The 19190-nt window shown below is 41.9% G+C and overlaps 1 protein-coding gene and 1 pseudogene across 1 annotated transcript; both read right to left on the bottom strand.

Annotated features, from left to right (window-relative positions):
* Positions 1 to 1982: 1982 nt before the first annotated feature.
* Positions 1983 to 3623, bottom strand: LOC113757190. The gene is made up of 2 exons (XM_027300593.1): positions 2579 to 3623; positions 1983 to 2371 (listed from the first exon to the last, which is right to left on the bottom strand). The coding sequence occupies exons 1-2, from the start codon at positions 3621 to 3623 to the stop codon at positions 1983 to 1985; spliced, it is 1434 nt and encodes a 477-aa protein (XP_027156394.1).
* A 2377-nt stretch (positions 3624 to 6000) lies between these two features.
* LOC113757189 lies at positions 6001 to 11289 on the bottom strand (annotated as a pseudogene).
* Positions 11290 to 19190: the final 7901 nt, after the last annotated feature.

Here is a 19190-nt window from a genome sequence, read left to right as displayed (position 1 = left end):
CATGTCGGTCCAAGGTTCCTTAGGTACAGGTAAAGGACTATAAAGGCCATAGGGTTGAAGTTTAGACTTAGCTTTGTGGCAAGTAATGCATTTAGCCACCATTCGCTCCACATCTCGTTTCATCCTTGGCCAATGGAAGTGCTCTTGAAGGATAGCTAAGGTTTTAGCTACGCCAAAGTGTCCCATCAAGCCACCTCCGTGTGCTTCCCTAACAAGTAAAGAGCGAATATAGCAGTTAGGTATACATAGTCGATTGAGGTAGAAAAGAAATCCATCAAGGATGTAGAATTTACCTTGAGTTGCTGAACCACAAGAGTCATAAATACCTGAGAAATCTGGGTCATTGGTGTATAACTCTTTGACTAATTCAAATCCTAACAACCTTGCATCAAGTTGAGTGAGCAAAGAGTACCGACGTGATAATGCATCAGCAACAACATTAGTTTTCCCCACTTTGTACTTAATCACATAAGGGAAGGTTTCAATAAATGCAATCCACTTAACATGACGCTTATTCAACTTGTGTTGTGACTTAATGTGCTTAAGCGACTCATGGTCAGTGTGTATGACAAATTCCCTTGGTCTCAAGTAATGTTGCCAAGTTTCTAAAGCACGGATTAAGGAGTACAACTCCTTATCATAAGTGGAATAGTTCAAAGCTGCCCCATTGAGTTTTTCACTAAAGTATGCAATTGGTTTGCCCTCTTGCATTAGGACAGCTCCAATACCCACCCCAGATGCATCACACTCTATTTCAAACATCTTGTCAAAGCATGGTAATGCAAGTAGTGGTGCATGTGTGAGTTGATGTTTAAGCATTTGGAAAGCACGTACTTGAGCATCTGTCCACACAAATGGCTCATTTTTCTTAATTACAGCAGTTAGAGGTGCAGCAATGGTACTAAAATCTTTAACAAATCGTCTATAAAAACTAGCAAGACCATGGAAGCTACGTACCTCACCCACCGTGCTTGGAGTAGGCCATTCTCGAATTGCTTTAACCTTCTCCTCGTCCACTTTGATTCCCTGTTTACTCACAACAAAGCCTAGGAAGACAAGTTGATCAGTACAAAAGGAGCACTTCTTAAGGTTAGCATAGAGCTTTTCCCTTCGAAGTACATCAAGAACAAGCTTGACATGTTCAACATGCTCATCTAAGCTCCTACTATAAATCAGGATATCGTCAAAATATACAACTACAAATTTTCCAAGGAATGGACGAAGTACGTGGTTCATCAACCTCATGAACGTACTAGGTGCATTAGTTAGTCCAAATGGCATAACTAACCACTCGTACAAGCCATGTTTGGTTTTAAAGGCCGTTTTCCATTCATCCCCCTCTTTCATCCTAATTTGATGATAACCGCTTTTTAGATCAATTTTAGTGAAAATCACAGCACCATATAGCTCATCTAACATATCATCAAGTCTAGGAATAGGGTGACGATATTTTACCGTTATTGCATTAACGGCCCTACAGTCAGTGCACATTCGCCAACTTCCATCCTTTTTAGGCACCAAGATGACGGGAACTGCACATGGGCTCAAGCTTTCTCGTGCCCATCCCTTTGTTAGAAGCTCTTCGATTTGGCGTTGGAGCTCCTTTGTCTCATCTGGACCCATTTTGTAGGCTGGTCTGTTAGGAAGTGGGGCACCTGGAACCAAGTCAATTTGATGCTCAATTCCCCTTATTGGTGGCAGTCCATTTGGAATCTCATCGGGGAAGACATCCTCATATTCCTGTAAAAGAGAGACAATACTAGATGGTAGAGTGTTAGTAAGATCACTTGTGACAACCAACACCTCTTTGCACAAAAGTACAAAGATGGGTGTATTAACACTCAAAGCTTTTCTTACTATATTGGCTTTTATCAATAGATTTTGCCTTTTTTCTCTCTTTTCAATTTTGGCCGGCTCACCATATGTCTTTTTCCTCTCAATTTTCTAGGCCCTATCATTTTCTGTTGAGCTCTCGGCTTTTTCTATTTTTTCTTCTCATTCTCAAGCTCATTCTCCTTGATCAGGCTTTTTTGATCTTCATGAACTTGGATAGGAGTGAGTGGCACAAGCACAATCCTCTTCTCGCCTTGCTTGAAGGAGTATTTATTGGTAATGCCATCGAATGTAACTCCCTTGTCGAATTGCCATGGCCTCCCCAATAGTATGTGACATGCTTGCATAGGGACCACGTCGCATAACAGCACGTCCTCATACTTTCCAATTCGGAAAGGTACTTGGACTTGCTTGGTCACACGAACATCCCCACTATCGTTCAACCATTGCAAACGATAAGGTGTTGGATGTCGTAGAGTGGGTAGTGCTAGTTTCTCCACCATCAAGGCACTAGCGACGTTAGCACAACTACCTCCATCTATGATCAAACTACATACCTTGCCTTTGATATAGCAACGGGTGTAGAAAATGTTCTCTCTTTCTGCATGGTCGGCGGCTTTCACTTGGGTTGCTAAGGCTCGTCTGACAACGAGTCCAACTCGTTCATTGACGGGCAATGCTTCCTCTTCTTCCTCAAGGGATGGCAACTCCTCCTTCTCATCTTCATCATCGGTGAGAAACTCACCATTGGGTAAGATGATCATAGCGCGTTGGTTCGGGCATTGGCTAGCAATATGCCCTCGGCCTTGGCATTTGAAGCATCTAGTATCTCGATTTCGCCCCATGCTCGACTCAATGGCAGTCTTTGGTGTTGCCTTAGACTCCCACTTAGTCATATCCGGCCTCGGTCTTGAAGGAATGGAATTACTCGGCCCTTTATCCTCTTTCTTTGGTGGTGTAGTTCGGAGATAAGAGGGTGAAAAGTTGGAGTAACTCCGAGTCGAACCCCTCCTCTTAATCCTCCTTTCAATCTTGATGGCCTTTTCCACCAGATCCCCAAGTTCCACATAGTGGTGTAACTCCACTTGATCAGCGATTTCGGGCCTTAATCCGTTCAAGAAGCGTGCCAGTGTTGCTTCTCGATCCTCCATGATGTCTGCCCGTAGCATGAGTATTTCCATTTCCTTGTGATAGTCCTCGACACTTCGTGCTCCTTGGTTGAGGGTTTGAAGCTTTTGATACAAGTCACGGTAGTAGTGACTTGGCACGAAACGCTTCCTCATTAGTCGTCTTAGCTCCGTCCAAGTTTGTATGGTAGGTTCACGACTCCTCCTTCGACTAGTGGAGAGTTGATCCCACCATACAACGGCGTAATCGGTGAATTCGATCACGGCCAACTTGACCTTTTGCTCCTCCGAGTAAGTATTGCAGTCGAAGACAAGTTCAATCCGCTTCTCCCACTCTAAGTAGGCATCGGGGTCTGATCGTCCTTGGAAGGGTGGAATTTTCATCTTTATGCCCGGAATGTGGTCATTTGAAGGCCTAGCGTCACGCTTAGACCTACTTTGCTTATGCTCATAGTTGTTGTCTGAGTTAGAGTCGCTAGACTCATGTGCATAAGCCTTTCCACGGTTGCCTTTGGAGCTTCCATGAGACAACTCTAAGCTGTCAATGCGTTGGTGCATCAGTTCAAGTTTTTGGTCCATCATGCGTCCCAATTCGCCTTTGATTGCTTCTGTGAAAAGTTTAAGATCAAAAGCTTGGGAGCTTGCTCCCCCCTCGTTAGCCATGGTGAAGTATAGGGTAAAAAATAACAATGGAAAGAAGTAAAGTTTATCTCGCACACTTCCTCACGTGTTTACTCTCGCTCTCGTGTTTGAACACTCTAATGAACTCACCAAGGTATTTTCAAGGCTCCTCGGTCAACTCCTCGAAGAAGTTAGAACTCATTCTAGTGTGGATAGACTTACCAACCAGGGTCACAAGATTGTAGCACTTTGAACGAAAAAAGAACAAAAGATGAAGGGACTGACCACGACTCAATGAATGACTCAAAGTTGAATTTTAAGGATCCTAGACAAAACTCTACCCAAAACTGGAATTTTGAGCTGCTGGTTGCTGCATTTCTGGGCAGTGTTTTGGTAGATAAATGGACACTTAGAGGATTCAGAATGACACTTAAAACTGACCTAATGATGCATAAAAATTTTCAGAATTAATGATTGGACAGAAATTCCCCAATGGTTGCAAAGATGGAATCCGAATGGAAGATGAATTTGTGTTACGGTAGGACTGTTTTGGAAACCCAAGGCTGACTTTTCTTCCTTAATCCTTTGGAAACAAGGATTAGTCTTCCTATTTGCTGGTTCCCACAAATTCTAAGGTCAAGTTCAAGATTGGAACTGATTTGGTTGTTTTTGGGAACAAGGGTGGAAAATTTAACTTGAACAGGTTGGAAAATTTGACTTGAATAGATTGGGAAATTTGACTTGAATAGGCTGAATGTTCTTCTTCTTCCTTTGTTTTTGTTTTATAATCAGCCAAGAAGAGTCAAATTTCGTGGCTAAAATGTTCTTAGTCAAGAAAGAAGATTGTTGTGGTGAAGACAAGGATTTTGGCAGCTGGAATTTTGCAGCCTTGTTGTTTACCAAGATTTGGTTCCCAAAACCCAGAAACTTCAAGATTCTTTCAAGAATTCAAGATGTTAATTTCCAGAATTCAAGAAACACGAAATTGAAGATGATTTCCTCCCCAAACAATCCAAGATTTTCACGATTTGATCAAGACAGATTTTGGTTGTCTTCAAGAATCCCAACTAAAGTTCCAAGAACTTCAAGATTGTGGTTTTAAACAATTAGGAACTTCAAGAAACCCAAGTTTTGGTCAAGACAGATTTCCAGGAATTTTTGTAAGGTTAGCCAGCTATTTTTTTTTTGTATGTAAACAAGAACACAAGGTAATAACTAGATAGGACTTCTAAAACCCTTGCTACAAACTGATTTTTTTCGGATGAACAGTAACCTCGAATGATCAAATAGAACAAAAGACTGGAATTGAATGGATATAACAGGATAGAAACAAGACACAAACACAAACAAAGAATCAAGAATAAGACACAAAAAAAAAGGCTGGACTAAACAAGGCTAACCACAGCAATTAACAACAACTAGACGCAAGTTTATGATGCAACAAATCTGGAAAAATAACGCAAGAACACGATGCAACAAATCTGGAAATTGCGGATAGCAAACTTAGAACACGAAAACAGAATTTTGGACAACTTGACTTGAAAGGAAATAAATAAAGGGATATAACGTGATACCTCTTAACTAGCTCTGATTACCAACTGATACGAACGTCGCCAACCTTGTGACGAAACCCGTAAAAGATTAGTTTCAGGATCGACAAGAGGACACCAAGTTTGGAGCGGATGACCTCAACCCGTTAATCACGTGGTTAACGAACCTTGGTATAATGGTAGAAGACGCCACAACCTAGTGCAATTCTAGATTGATAAGTCACGAACACCTAGAGAAATTCTAAGGTATTCAAGAAGCCTTGGAGAAACCAAGAAAACTCTCAAAATCTGATTTATTGATTGAATCCTAAATCCATTGGAAGTGTGGGCTATTTATAGCCTTACATAGAGATGAAGAACTAAATGTGGAACTAGTCTAGAGTTGTGGTCTTGACTAAGACTAACAATTGTAGGCTTGACTATTTCCATAAGACTAAGAATTGTGGGCTTGACCAAACCTTATGAGGTCATCCCTTAGGTAAACAACCTTATGAGGTCATCCCTTAGGTAAACAACCTTATGAGGTCATCGCTTAGGTAAATAACCTTATGAGGTCATCGCTTAGGTAATTAAAGCAAGACTATGGACCATTAAGCCCTTATTACAATGACTTAATTAAAACAGCAAATGTGACTAGAGAATGGTCACACATGGTTCTCTTTGACGTGCACTACATGGATGACTTTCATTCCTTCATGCTCAAGCCCCTCAATGACCTTGGGGACAATTTCTTGGCCTTGTATCTCATGAACAAGTCCTTGGAGTTCCTTCCTCATCTTGTTAGCTCGTGCTCGAGTTACGGGTCCTAGGGGAACTCGAATAGTTCGCACTGGTGTCTCTTGGTTCGTATCATCCCCCTCCTCTTCAAAAGGATTTGTCCTCAAATCAGCTTCATCGTCTGCAAGAAAAGGAGATAGATCAGAGACATTGAATGTAGCGCTCACATTGTACTCACCGGGTAGGTCCAGTTTGTAAGCATTGTCATTGATGCGCTTGATGACTTGGAACGGCCCATCTCCTCGGGGAAGTAATTTATTGCGCCTTTGGACTGGGAACCTTTCCTTGCGTAGATGTAACCACACCCAGTCACCAGGTTCAAACACAACGCGTTGGCGTCCCTTGTTAACCCGTTGAGCAACTTGGTCCATCCTTCGCTCAATGTTTAGGCGTACCTGCTCGTGTAATTTCTTGACAAAATCTGCTCGTTTAGCACCATCCATGTTAATGTGCTCAGAAGAAGGTAAAGGTGATAAGTCTAGTGGTGTTAAAGGGTTAAAACCATAGACTATTTCAAATGGTGAAAAATGAGTAGAACTATGCACCGTGCGATTGTATGCAAACTCAACATGGGGTAAACACTCTTCCCAGGTTCTAATGTTTTTTCTAATGATGGCACGCAAGAGTGTAGATAGTGTACGATTGACAACCTCAGTTTGGCCATCAGTTTGTGGGTGACTAGTAGTAGAAAATAGCAATTTGGTACCCGATTTTCCCCACAAAGTTTTCCAAAAGTAACTCAAAAATTTGACATCCCTATCAGAGACAATTGTCCTAGGCATGCCATGCAATCTAATGATTTCTTTGAAAAACAAATCAGCAATGTGCGATGCATCATCTGTTTTGTGACATGGTATAAAATGTGCCATTTTTGAAAATCTGTCAACAATAACAAAGATGCTATCTGATACGAACGTCGCCAACCTTGTGACGAAACCCGTAAAAGATTAGTTTCAGGATCGACAAGAGGACACCAAGTTTGGAGCGGATGACCTCAACCCGTTAATCACGTGGTTAACGAACCTTGGTATAATGGTAGAAGACGCCACAACCTAGTGCGATTCTAGATTGATAAGTCACGAACACCTAGAGAAATTCTAAGGTATTCAAGAAGCCTTGGAGAAACCAAGAAGACTCTCAAAATCTGATTTATTGATTGAATGCCTAAAACCATTGGAAGTGTGGGCTATTTATAGCCTTACATAGAGATGAACAACTAAATGTGGAACTAGTCTAGAGTTGTGGTCTTGACTAAGACTAACAATTGTAGGCTTGACTATTTCCATAAGACTAAGAATTGTGGGCTTGACCAAACCTTATGAGGTCATCCCTTAGGTAAACAACCTTATGAGGTCATCGCTTAGGTAAATAACCTTATGAGGTCATCGCTTAGGTAAATAACCTTATGAGGTCATCGCTTAGGTAATTAAAGCAAGACTATGGACCATTAAGCCCTTATTACAATGACTTAACTAAAACAGCAAATGTGACTAGAGAAGGGTCACACATGGTTCTCTTTGACGTGCACTACATGGATGACTTTCATTCCTTCATGCTCAAGACTCTCAATGACCTTGGGGACAATTTCTTGGCCTTGTATCTCATGAACAAGTCCTTGGAGTTCCTCCCTCATCTTGTTAGCTCGTGCTCGAGTTATGGGTCCTAGGGGAACTCGAATAGTTCGCAATGGTGTCTCTTGGTTCGTATCACTATCATTTCCCCTCTTTAACCTAGGCAACCCTAAAACAAAATCCATGGACATGTCGGTCCAAGGTTCCTTAGGTACAGGTAAAGGACTATAAAGGCCATAGGGTTGAAGTTTAGACTTAGCTTTGTGGCAAGTAATGCATTTAGCCACCATTCGCTCCACATCTCGTTTCATCCTTGGCCAATGGAAGTGCTCTTGAAGGATAGCTAAGGTTTTAGCTACGCCAAAGTGTCCCATCAAGCCACCTCCGTGTGCTTCCCTAACAAGTAAAGAGCGAATATAGCAGTTAGGTATACATAGTCGATTGAGGTAGAAAAGAAATCCATCAAGGATGTAGAATTTACCTTGAGTTGCTGAACCACAAGAGTCATAAATACCTGAGAAATCTGGGTCATTGGTGTATAACTCTTTGACTAATTCAAATCCTAACAACCTTGCATCAAGTTGAGTGAGCAAAGAGTACCGACGTGATAATGCATCAGCAACAACATTAGTTTTCCCCACTTTGTACTTAATCACATAAGGGAAGGTTTCAATAAATGCAATCCACTTAACATGACGCTTATTCAACTTGTGTTGTGACTTAATGTGCTTAAGCGACTCATGGTCAGTGTGTATGACAAATTCCCTTGGTCTCAAGTAATGTTGCCAAGTTTCTAAAGCACGGATTAAGGAGTACAATTCCTTATCATAAGTGGAATAGTTCAAAGCTGCCCCATTGAGTTTTTCACTAAAGTATGCAATTGGTTTGCCCTCTTGCATTAGGACAGCTCCAATACCCACCCAGATGCATCACACTCTATTTCAAACATCTTGTCAAAGCATGGTAATGCAAGTAGTGGTGCATGTGTGAGTTGATGTTTAAGCATTTGGAAAGCACGTACTTGAGCATCTCTCCACACAAATGGCTCATTTTTCTTAATTACAGCAGTTAGAGGTGCAGCAATGGTACTAAAATCTTTAACAGATCGTCTATAAAAACTAGCAAGACCATGGAAGCTACGTACCTCACCCACCGTGCTTGGAGTAGGCCATTCTCGAATTGCTTTAACCTTCTCCTCGTCCACTTTGATTCCCTGTTTACTCACAACAAAGCCTAGGAAGACAAGTTGATCAGTACAAAAGGAGCACTTCTTAAGGTTAGCATAGAGCTTTTCCCTTCGAAGTACATCAAGAACAAGCTTGACATGTTCAACATGCTCATCTAAGCTCCTACTATAAATCAGGATATCGTCAAAATATACAACTACAAATTTTCCAAGGAATGGACGAAGTACGTGGTTCATCAACCTCATGAACGTACTAGGTGCATTAGTTAGTCCAAATGGCATAACTAACCACTCGTACAAGCCATGTTTGGTTTTAAAGGCCATTTTCCATTCATCCCCCTCTTTCATCCTAATTTGATGATAACCGCTTTTTAGATCAATTTTAGTGAAAATCATAGCACCATATAGCTCATCTAACATATCATCAAGTCTAGGAATAGGGTGACGATATTTTACCGTTATTGCATTAACGGCCCTACAGTCAGTGCACATTCGCCAACTTCCATCCTTTTTAGGCACCAAGATGACGGGAACCGCACATGGGCTCAAGCTTTCTCGTGCCCATCCCTTTGTTAGAAGCTCTTCGATTTGGCGTTGGAGCTCCTTTGTCTCATCTGGACCCATTTTGTAGGCTGGTCTGTTAGGAAGTGGGGCACCTGGAACCAAGTCAATTTGATGCTCAATTCCCCTTATTGGTGGCAGTCCATTTGGAATCTCATCGGGGAAGACATCCTCATATTCCTGTAAAAGAGAGACAATACTAGATGGTAGAGTGTTAGTAAGATCACTTGTGACAACCAACACCTCTTTGCACAAAAGTACAAAGATGGGTGTATTAACACTCAAAGCTTTTCTTACTATATTGGCTTTTATCAATAGATTTTGCCTTTTTTCTCTCTTTTCAATTTTGGCCGGCTCACCATATGTCTTTTTCCTCTCAATTTTCTAGGCCCTATCATTTTCTGTTGAGCTCTCGGCTTTTTCTATTTTTTCTTCTCATTCTCAAGCTCATTCTCCTTGATCAGGCTTTTTTGATCTTCATGAACTTGGATAGGAGTGAGTGGCACAAGCACAATCCTCTTCTCGCCTTGCTTGAAGGAGTATTTATTGGTAATGCCATCGAATGTAACTCCCTTGTCGAATTGCCATGGCCTCCCCAATAGTATGTGACATGCTTGCATAGGGACCACGTCGCATAACACCACGTCCTCATACTTTCCAATTCGGAAAGGTACTTGGACTTGCTTGGTCACACGAACATCCCTACTATCGTTCAACCATTGCAAACGATAAGGTGTTGGATGTCGTAGAGTGGGTAGTGCTAGTTTCTCCACCATCAAGGCACTAGCGACGTTAGCACAACTACCTCCATCTATGATCAAACTACATACCTTGCCTTTGATATAGCAACGGGTGTAGAAAATGTTCTCTCTTTGTGCATGGTTGGCGGCTTTCACTTGGGTTGCTAAGGCTCGTCTGACAACGAGTCCAACTCGTTCATTGACGGGCAATGCTTCCTCTTCTTCCTCAAGGGATGGCAACTCCTCCTTCTCATCTTCATCATCGGTGAGAAACTCACCATTGGGTAAGATGATCATAGCGCGTTGGTTCGGGCATTGGCTAGCAATATGCCCTCGGCCTTGGCATTTGAAGCATCTAGTATCTCGATTTCGCCCCATGCTCGACTCAATGGCAGTCTTTGGTGTTGCCTTAGACTCCCACTTAGTCATATCCGGCCTCGGTCTTGAAGGGATGGAATTACTCGGCCCTTTATCCTCTTTCTTTGGTGGTGTAGTTCGGAGATAAGAGGGTGAAAAGTTGGAGTAACTCCGAGTCGAACCCCTCCTCTTAATCCTCCTTTCAATCTTGATGGCCTTTTCCACCAGATCCCCAAGTTCCACATAGTGGTGTAACTCCACTTGATCAGCGATTTCGGGCCTTAATCCGTTCAAGAAGCGTGCCAGTGTTGCTTCTCGATCCTCCATGATGTCTGCCCGTAGCATGAGTATTTCCATTTCCTTGTGATAGTCCTCGACACTTCGTGCTCCTTGGTTGAGGGTTTGAAGCTTTTGATACAAGTCACGGTAGTAGTGACTTGGCACGAAACGCTTCCTCATTAGTCGTCTTAGCTCCGTCCAAGTTTGTATGGTAGGTTCACGACTCCTCCTTCGACTAGTGGAGAGTTGATCCCACCATACAACGGCGTAGTCGGTGAATTCGATCACTGCCAACTTGACCTTTTGCTCCTCCGAGTAAGTATTGCAGTCGAAGACAAGTTCAATCCGCTTCTCCCACTCTAAGTAGGCATCGGGGTCTGATCGTCCTTGGAAGGGTGGAATTTTCATCTTTATGCCCGGAATGTGGTCATTTGAAGGCCTAGCATCACGCTTAGACCTACTTTGCTTATGCTCATAGTTGTTGTCTGAGTTAGAGTCGCTAGACTCATGTGCATAAGCCTTTCCACGGTTGCCTTTGGAGCTTCCATGAGACAACTCTAAGCTGTCAATGCGTTGGTGCATCAGTTCAAGTTTTTGGTCCATCATGCGTCCCAATTCGCCTTTGATTGCTTCTGTGAAAAGTTTAAGATCAAAAGCTTGGGAGCTTGCTCCCCCCTCGTTAGCCATGGTGAAGTATAGGGTAAAAAAAATAATAATGGAAAGAAGCAAAGTTTATCTCGCACACTTCCTCACGTGTTTACTCTCGCTCTCAAAGAAATCCATCAAGGATGTAGAATTTACCTTGAGTTGCTGAACCACAAGAGTCATAAATACCTGAGAAATCTGGGTCATTGGTGTATAACTCTTTGACTAATTCAAATCCTAACAACCTTGCATCAAGTTGAGTGAGCAAAGAGTACCGACGTGATAATGCATCAGCAACAACATTAGTTTTCCCCACTTTGTACTTAATCACATAAGGGAAGGTTTCAATAAATGCAATCCACTTAACATGACGCTTATTCAACTTGTGTTGTGACTTAATGTGCTTAAGCGACTCATGGTCAGTGTGTATGACAAATTCCCTTGGTCTCAAGTAATGTTGCCAAGTTTCTAAAGCACGGATTAAGGAGTACAACTCCTTATCATAAGTGGAATAGTTCAAAGCTGCCCCATTGAGTTTTTCACTAAAGTATGCAATTGGTTTGCCCTCTTGCATTAGGACAGCTCCAATACCCACCCCAGATGCATCACACTCTATTTCAAACATCTTGTCAAAGCATGGTAATGCAAGTAGTGGTGCATGTGTGAGTTGATGTTTAAGCATTTGGAAAGCACGTACTTGAGCATCTGTCCACACAAATGGCTCATTTTTCTTAATTACAGCAGTTAGAGGTGCAGCAATGGTACTAAAATCTTTAACAAATCGTCTATAAAAACTAGCAAGACCATGGAAGCTACGTACCTCACCCACCGTGCTTGGAGTAGGCCATTCTCGAATTGCTTTAACCTTCTCCTCGTCCACTTTGATTCCCTGTTTACTCACAACAAAGCCTAGGAAGACAAGTTGATCAGTACAAAAGGAGCACTTCTTAAGGTTAGCATAGAGCTTTTCCCTTCGAAGTACATCAAGAACAAGCTTGACATGTTCAACATGCTCATCTAAGCTCCTACTATAAATCAGGATATCGTCAAAATATACAACTACAAATTTTCCAAGGAATGGACGAAGTACGTGGGTCATCAACCTCATGAACGTACTAGGTGCATTAGTTAGTCCAAATGGCATAACTAACCACTCGTACAAGCCATGTTTGGTTTTAAAGGCCGTTTTCCATTCATCCCCCTCTTTCATCCTAATTTGATGATAACCGCTTTTTAGATCAATTTTAGTGAAAATCACAGCACCATATAGCTCATCTAACATATCATCAAGTCTAGGAATAGGGTGACGATATTTTACCGTTATTGCATTAACGGCCCTACAGTCAGTGCACATTCGCCAACTTCCATCCTTTTTAGGCACCAAGATGACGGGAACCGCACATGGGCTCAAGCTTTCTCGTGCCCATCCCTTTGTTAGAAGCTCTTCGATTTGGCGTTGGAGCTCCTTTGTCTCATCTGGACCCATTTTGTAGGCTGGTCTGTTAGGAAGTGGGGCACCTGGAACCAAGTCAATTTGATGCTCAATTCCCCTTATTGGTGGCAGTCCATTTGGAATCTCATCGGGGAAGACATCCTCATATTCCTGTAAAAGAGAGACAATACTAGATGGTAGAGTGTTAGTAAGATCACTTGTGACAACCAACACCTCTTTGCACAAAAGTACAAAGATGGGTGTATTAACACTCAAAGCTTTTCTTACTATATTGGCTTTTATCAATAGATTTTGCCTTTTTTCTCTCTTTTCAATTTTGGCCGGCTCACCATATGTCTTTTTCCTCTCAATTTTCTAGGCCCTATCATTTTCTGTTGAGCTCTCGGCTTTTTCTATTTTTTCTTCTCATTCTCAAGCTCATTCTCCTTGATCAGGCTTTTTTGATCTTCATGAACTTGGATAGGAGTGAGTGGCACAAGCACAATCCTCTTCTCGCCTTGCTTGAAGGAGTATTTATTGGTAATGCCATCGAATGTAACTCCCTTGTCGAATTGCCATGGCCTCCCCAATAGTATGTGACATGCTTGCATAGGGACCACGTCGCATAACACCACGTCCTCATACTTTCCAATTCGGAAAGGTACTTGGACTTGCTTGGTCACACAAACATCCCCACTATCGTTCAACCATTGCAAACGATAAGGTGTTGGATGTCGTAGAGTGGGTAGTGCTAGTTTCTCCACCATCAAGGCACTAGCGACGTTAGCACAACTACCTCCATCTATGATCAAACTACATACCTTGCCTTTGATATAGCAACGGGTGTAGAAAATGTTCTCTCTTTCTGCATGGTCGGCGGCTTTCACTTGGGTTGCTAAGGCTCGTCTGACAACGAGTCCAACTCGTTCATTGACGGGCAATGCTTCCTCTTCTTCCTCAAGGGATGGCAACTCCTCCTTCTCATCTTCATCATCGGTGAGAAACTCACCATTGGGTAAGATGATCATAGCGCGTTGGTTCGGGCATTGGCTAGCAATATGCCCTCGGCCTTGGCATTTGAAGCATCTAGTATCTCGATTTCGCCCCATGCTCGACTCAATGGCAGTCTTTGGTGTTGCCTTAGACTCCCACTTAGTCATATCCGGCCTCGGTCTTGAAGGGATGGAATTACTCGGCCCTTTATCCTCTTTCTTTGGTGGTGTAGTTCGGAGATAAGAGGGTGAAAAGTTGGAGTAACTCCGAGTCGAACCCCTCCTCTTAATCCTCCTTTCAATCTTGATGGCCTTTTCCACCAGATCCCCAAGTTCCACATAGTGGTGTAACTCCACTTGATCAGCGATTTCGGGCCTTAATCCGTTCAAGAAGCGTGCCAGTGTTGCTTCTCGATCCTCCATGATGTCTGCCCGTAGCATGAGTATTTCCATTTCCTTGTGATAGTCCTCGACACTTCGTGCTCCTTGGTTGAGGGTTTGAAGCTTTTGATACAAGTCACGGTAGTAGTGACTTGGCACGAAACGCTTCCTCATTAGTCGTCTTAGCTCCGTCCAAGTTTGTATGGTAGGTTCACGACTCCTCCTTCGACTAGTGGAGAGTTGATCCCACCATACAACGGCGTAATCGGTGAATTCGATCACGGCCAACTTGACCTTTTGCTCCTCCGAGTAAGTATTGCAGTCGAAGACAAGTTCAATCCGCTTCTCCCACTCTAAGTAGGCATCGGGGTCTGATCGTCCTTGGAAGGGTGGAATTTTCATCTTTATGCCCGGAATGTGGTCATTTGAAGGCCTAGCGTCACGCTTAGACCTACTTTGCTTATGCTCATAGTTGTTGTCTGAGTTAGAGTCGCTAGACTCATGTGCATAAGCCTTTCCACGGTTGCCTTTGGAGCTTCCATGAGACAACTCTAAGCTGTCAATGCGTTGGTGCATCAGTTCAAGTTTTTGGTCCATCATGCGTCCCAATTCGCCTTTGATTGCTTCTGTGAAAAGTTTAAGATCAAAAGCTTGGGAGCTTGCTCCCCCCTCGTTAGCCATGGTGAAGTATAGGGTAAAAAATAACAATGGAAAGAAGTAAAGTTTATCTCGCACACTTCCTCACGTGTTTACTCTCGCTCTCGTGTTTGAACACTCTAATGAACTCACCAAGGTATTTTCAAGGCTCCTCGGTCAACTCCTCGAAGAAGTTAGAACTCATTCTAGTGTGGATAGACTTACCAACCAGGGTCACAAGATTGTAGCACTTTGAACGAAAAAAGAACAAAAGATGAAGGGACTGACCACGACTCAATGAATGACTCAAAGTTGAATTTTAAGGATCCTAGACAAAACTCTACCCAAAACTGGAATTTTGAGCTGCTGGTTGCTGCATTTCTGGGCAGTGTTTTGGTAGATAAATGGACACTTAGAGGATTCAGAATGACACTTAAAACTGACCTAATGATGCATAATAATTTCCAGAATTAATGATTGGACAGAAATTCCCCAATGGTTGCAAAGATGGAATCCGAATGGAAGATGAATTTGTGTTGCGGTAGGACTGTTTTGGAAACCCAAGGCTGACTTTTCTTCCTTAATCCTTTGGAAACAAGGATTAGTCTTCCTATTTGCTGGTTCCCACAAATTCTAAGGTCAAGTTCAAGATTGGAACTGATTTGGTTGTTTTTGGGAACAAGGGTGGAAAATTTAACTTGAACAGGTTGGAAATTTTGACTTGAATAGATTGGGAAATTTGACTTGAATAGGCTGAATGTTCTTCTTCTTCCTTTGTTTTTGTTTTATAATCAGCCAAGAAGAGTCAAATTTCGTGGCTAAAATGTTCTTAGTCAAGAAAGAAGATTGTTGTGGTGAAGACAAGGATTTTGGCAGCTGGAATTTTGCAGCCTTGTTGTTTACCAAGATTTGGTTCCCAAAACCCAGAAACTTCAAGATTCTTTCAAGAATTCAAGATGTTAATTTCCAGAATTCAAGAAACACGAAATTGAAGATGATTTCCTCCCCAAACAATCCAAGATTTCACGATTTGATCAAGACAGATTTTGGTTGTCTTCAAGAATCCCAACTAAAGTTCCAAGAACTTCAAGATTGTGGTTTTAAACAATTAGGAACTTCAAGAAACCCAAGTTTTGATCAAGACAGATTTCCAGGAATTTTTGTAAGGTTAGCCAGCTATTTTTTTTTTGTATGTAAACAAGAACACAAGGTAATAACTAGATAGGACTTCTAAAACCCTTGCTACAAACTGATTTTTTTCGGATGAACAGTAACCTCGAATGATCAAATAGAACAAAAGACTGGAATTGAATGGATATAACAGGATAGAAACAAGACACAAACACAAACAAAGAATCAAGAATAAGACACAAAAAAAAAGGCTGGACTAAACAAGGCTAACCACAGCAATTAACAACAACTAGACGCAAGTTTATGATGCAACAAATCTGGAAAAATAACGCAAGAACACGATGCAACAAATCTGGAAATTGCGGATAGCAAACTTAGAACACGAAAACAGAATTTTGGACAACTTGACTCGAAAGGAAATAAATAAAGGGATATAACGTGATACCTCTTAACTAGCTCTGATTACCAACTGATACGAACGTCGCCAACCTTGTGACGAAACCCGTAAAAGATTAGTTTCAGGATCGACAAGAGGACACCAAGTTTGGAGCGGATGACCTCAACCCGTTAATCACGTGGTTAACGAACCTTGGTATAATGGTAGAAGACGCCACAACCTAGTGTGATTCTAGATTGATAAGTCACGAACACCTAGAGAAATTCTAAGGTATTCAAGAAGCCTTGGAGAAACCAAGAAAACTCTCAAAATCTGATTTATTGATTGAATGCCTAAAACCATTGGAAGTGTGGACTATTTATAGCCTTACATAGAGATGAACAACTAAATGTGGAACTAGTCTAGAGTTGTGGTCTTGACTAAGACTAACAATTGTAGGCTTGACTATTTCCATAAGACTAAGAATTGTGGGCTTGACCAAACCTTATGAGGTCATCCCTTAGGTAAACAACCTTATGAGGTCATCGCTTAGGTAAATAACCTTATGAGGTCATCGCTTAGGTAATTAAAGCAAGACTATGGACCATTAAGCCCTTATTACAATGACTTAACTAAAACAGCAAATGTGACTAGAGAAGGGTCACACATGGTTCTCTTTGCCGTGCACTACATGGATGACTTTCATTCCTTCATGCTCAAGACTCTCAATGACCTTGGGGACAATTTCTTGGCCTTGTATCTCATGAACAAGTCCTTGGAGTTCCTCCCTCATCTTGTTAGCTCGTGCTCGAGTTATGGGTCCTAGGGGAACTCGAATAGTTCGCAATGGTGTCACTTGGTTCGTATCACTATCATTTCCCCTCTTTGACCTAGGCAACCCTAAAACAAAATCCATGGACATGTCGGTCCAAGGTTCCTTAGGTACAGGTAAAGGACTATAAAGGCCATAGGGTTGAAGTTTAGACTTAGCTTTGTGGCAAGTAATGCATTTAGCCACCATTCGCTCCACATCTCGTTTCATCCTTGGCCAATGGAAGTGCTCTTGAAGGATAGCTAAGGTTTTAGCTACGCCAAAGTGTCCCATCAAGCCACCTCCGTGTGCTTCCCTAACAAGTAAAGAGCGAATATAGCAGTTAGGTATACATAGTCGATTGAGGTAGAAAAGAAATCCATCAAGGATGTAGAATTTACCTTGAGTTGCTGAACCACAAGAGTCATAAATACCTGAGAAATCTGGGTCATTGGTGTATAACTCTTTGACTAATTCAAATCCTAACAACCTTGCATCAAGTTGAGTGAGCAAAGAGTACCGACGTGATAATGCATCAGCAACAACATTAGTTTTCCCCACTTTGTACTTAATCACATAAGGGAAGGTTTCAATAAATGCAATCCACTTAACATGACGCTTATTCAACTTGTGTTGTGACTTAATGTGCTTAAGCGACTCATGGTCAGTGTGTATGACAAATTCCCTTGGTCTCAAGTAATGTTGCCAAGTTTCTAAAGCACGGATTAAGGAGTACAACTCCTTATCATAAGTGGAATAGTTCAAAGCTGCCCCATTGAGTTTTTCACTAAAGTATGCAATTGGTTTGCCCTCTTGCATTAGGACAACTCCAATACCCACCCCAGATGCATCACACTCTATTTCAAACATCTTGTCAAAGCATGGTAATGCAAGTAGTGGTGCATGTGTGAGTTGATGTTTAAGCATTTGGAAAGCACGTACTTGAGCATCTGTCCACACAAATGGCTCATTTTTCTTAATTACAGCAGTTAGAGGTGCAGCAATGGTACTAAAATCTTTAACAAATCGTCTATAAAAACTAGCAAGACCATGGAAGCTACGTACCTCACCCACCGTGCTTGGAGTAGGCCATTCTCGAATTGCTTTAACCTTCTCCTCGTCCACTTTGATTCCCTGTTTACTCACAACAAAGCCTAGGAAGACAAGTTGATCAGTACAAAAGGAGCACTTCTTAAGGTTAGCATAGAGCTTTTCCCTTCGAAGTACATCAAGAACAAGCTTGACATGTTCAACATGCTCATCTAAGCTCCTACTATAAATCAGGATATCGTCAAAATATACAACTACAAATTTTCCAAGGAATGGACGAAGTACGTGGGTCATCAACCTCATGAACGTACTAGGTGCATTAGTTAGTCCAAATGGCATAACTAACCACTCGTACAAGCCATGTTTGGTTTTAAAGGCCGTTTTCCATTCATCCCCCTCTTTCATCCTAATTTGATGATAACCGCTTTTTAGATCAATTTTAGTGAAAATCACAGCACCATATAGCTCATCTAACATATCATCAAGTTTAGGAATAGGGTGACGATATTTTACCGTTATTGCATTAACGGCCCTACAGTCAGTGCACATTCGCCAACTTCCATCCTTTTTAGGCACCAAGATGACGGGAACCGCACATGGGCTCAAGCTTTCTCGTGCCCATCCCTTTGTTAGAAGCTCTTCGATTTGGCGTTGGAGCTCCTTTGTCTCATCTGGACCCATTTTGTAGGCTGGTCTGTTAGGAAGTGGGGCACCTGGAACCAAGTCAATTTGATGCTCAATTCCCCTTATTGGTGGCAGTCCATTTGGAATCTCATCGGGGAAGACATCCTCATATTCCTGTAAAAGAGAGACAATACTAGATGGTAGAGTGTTAGTAAGATCACTTGTGACAACCAACACCTCTTTGCACAAAAGTACAAAGATGGGTGTATTAACACTCAAAGCTTTTCTTACTATATTGGCTTTTATCAATAGATTTTGCCTTTTTTCTCTCTTTTCAATTTTGGCCGGCTCACCATATGTCATTTTCCTCTCAATTTTCTAGGCCCTATCATTTTCTGTTGAGCTCTCGGCTTTTTCTATTTTTTCTTCTCATTCTCAAGCTCATTCTCCTTGATCAGGCTTTTTTGATCTTCATGAACTTGGATAGGAGTGAGTGGCACAAGCACAATC

This window comes from Coffea eugenioides, unplaced genomic scaffold, assembly GCF_003713205.1.
Source record: "Coffea eugenioides isolate CCC68of unplaced genomic scaffold, Ceug_1.0 ScVebR1_2822;HRSCAF=3923, whole genome shotgun sequence".
In the NCBI taxonomy this organism is placed as follows: Eukaryota; Viridiplantae; Streptophyta; class Magnoliopsida; order Gentianales; family Rubiaceae; genus Coffea; species Coffea eugenioides.
Note: the sequence above shows the minus strand (reverse complement) of the source record. Positions and strands in the feature narration are given on the sequence as shown.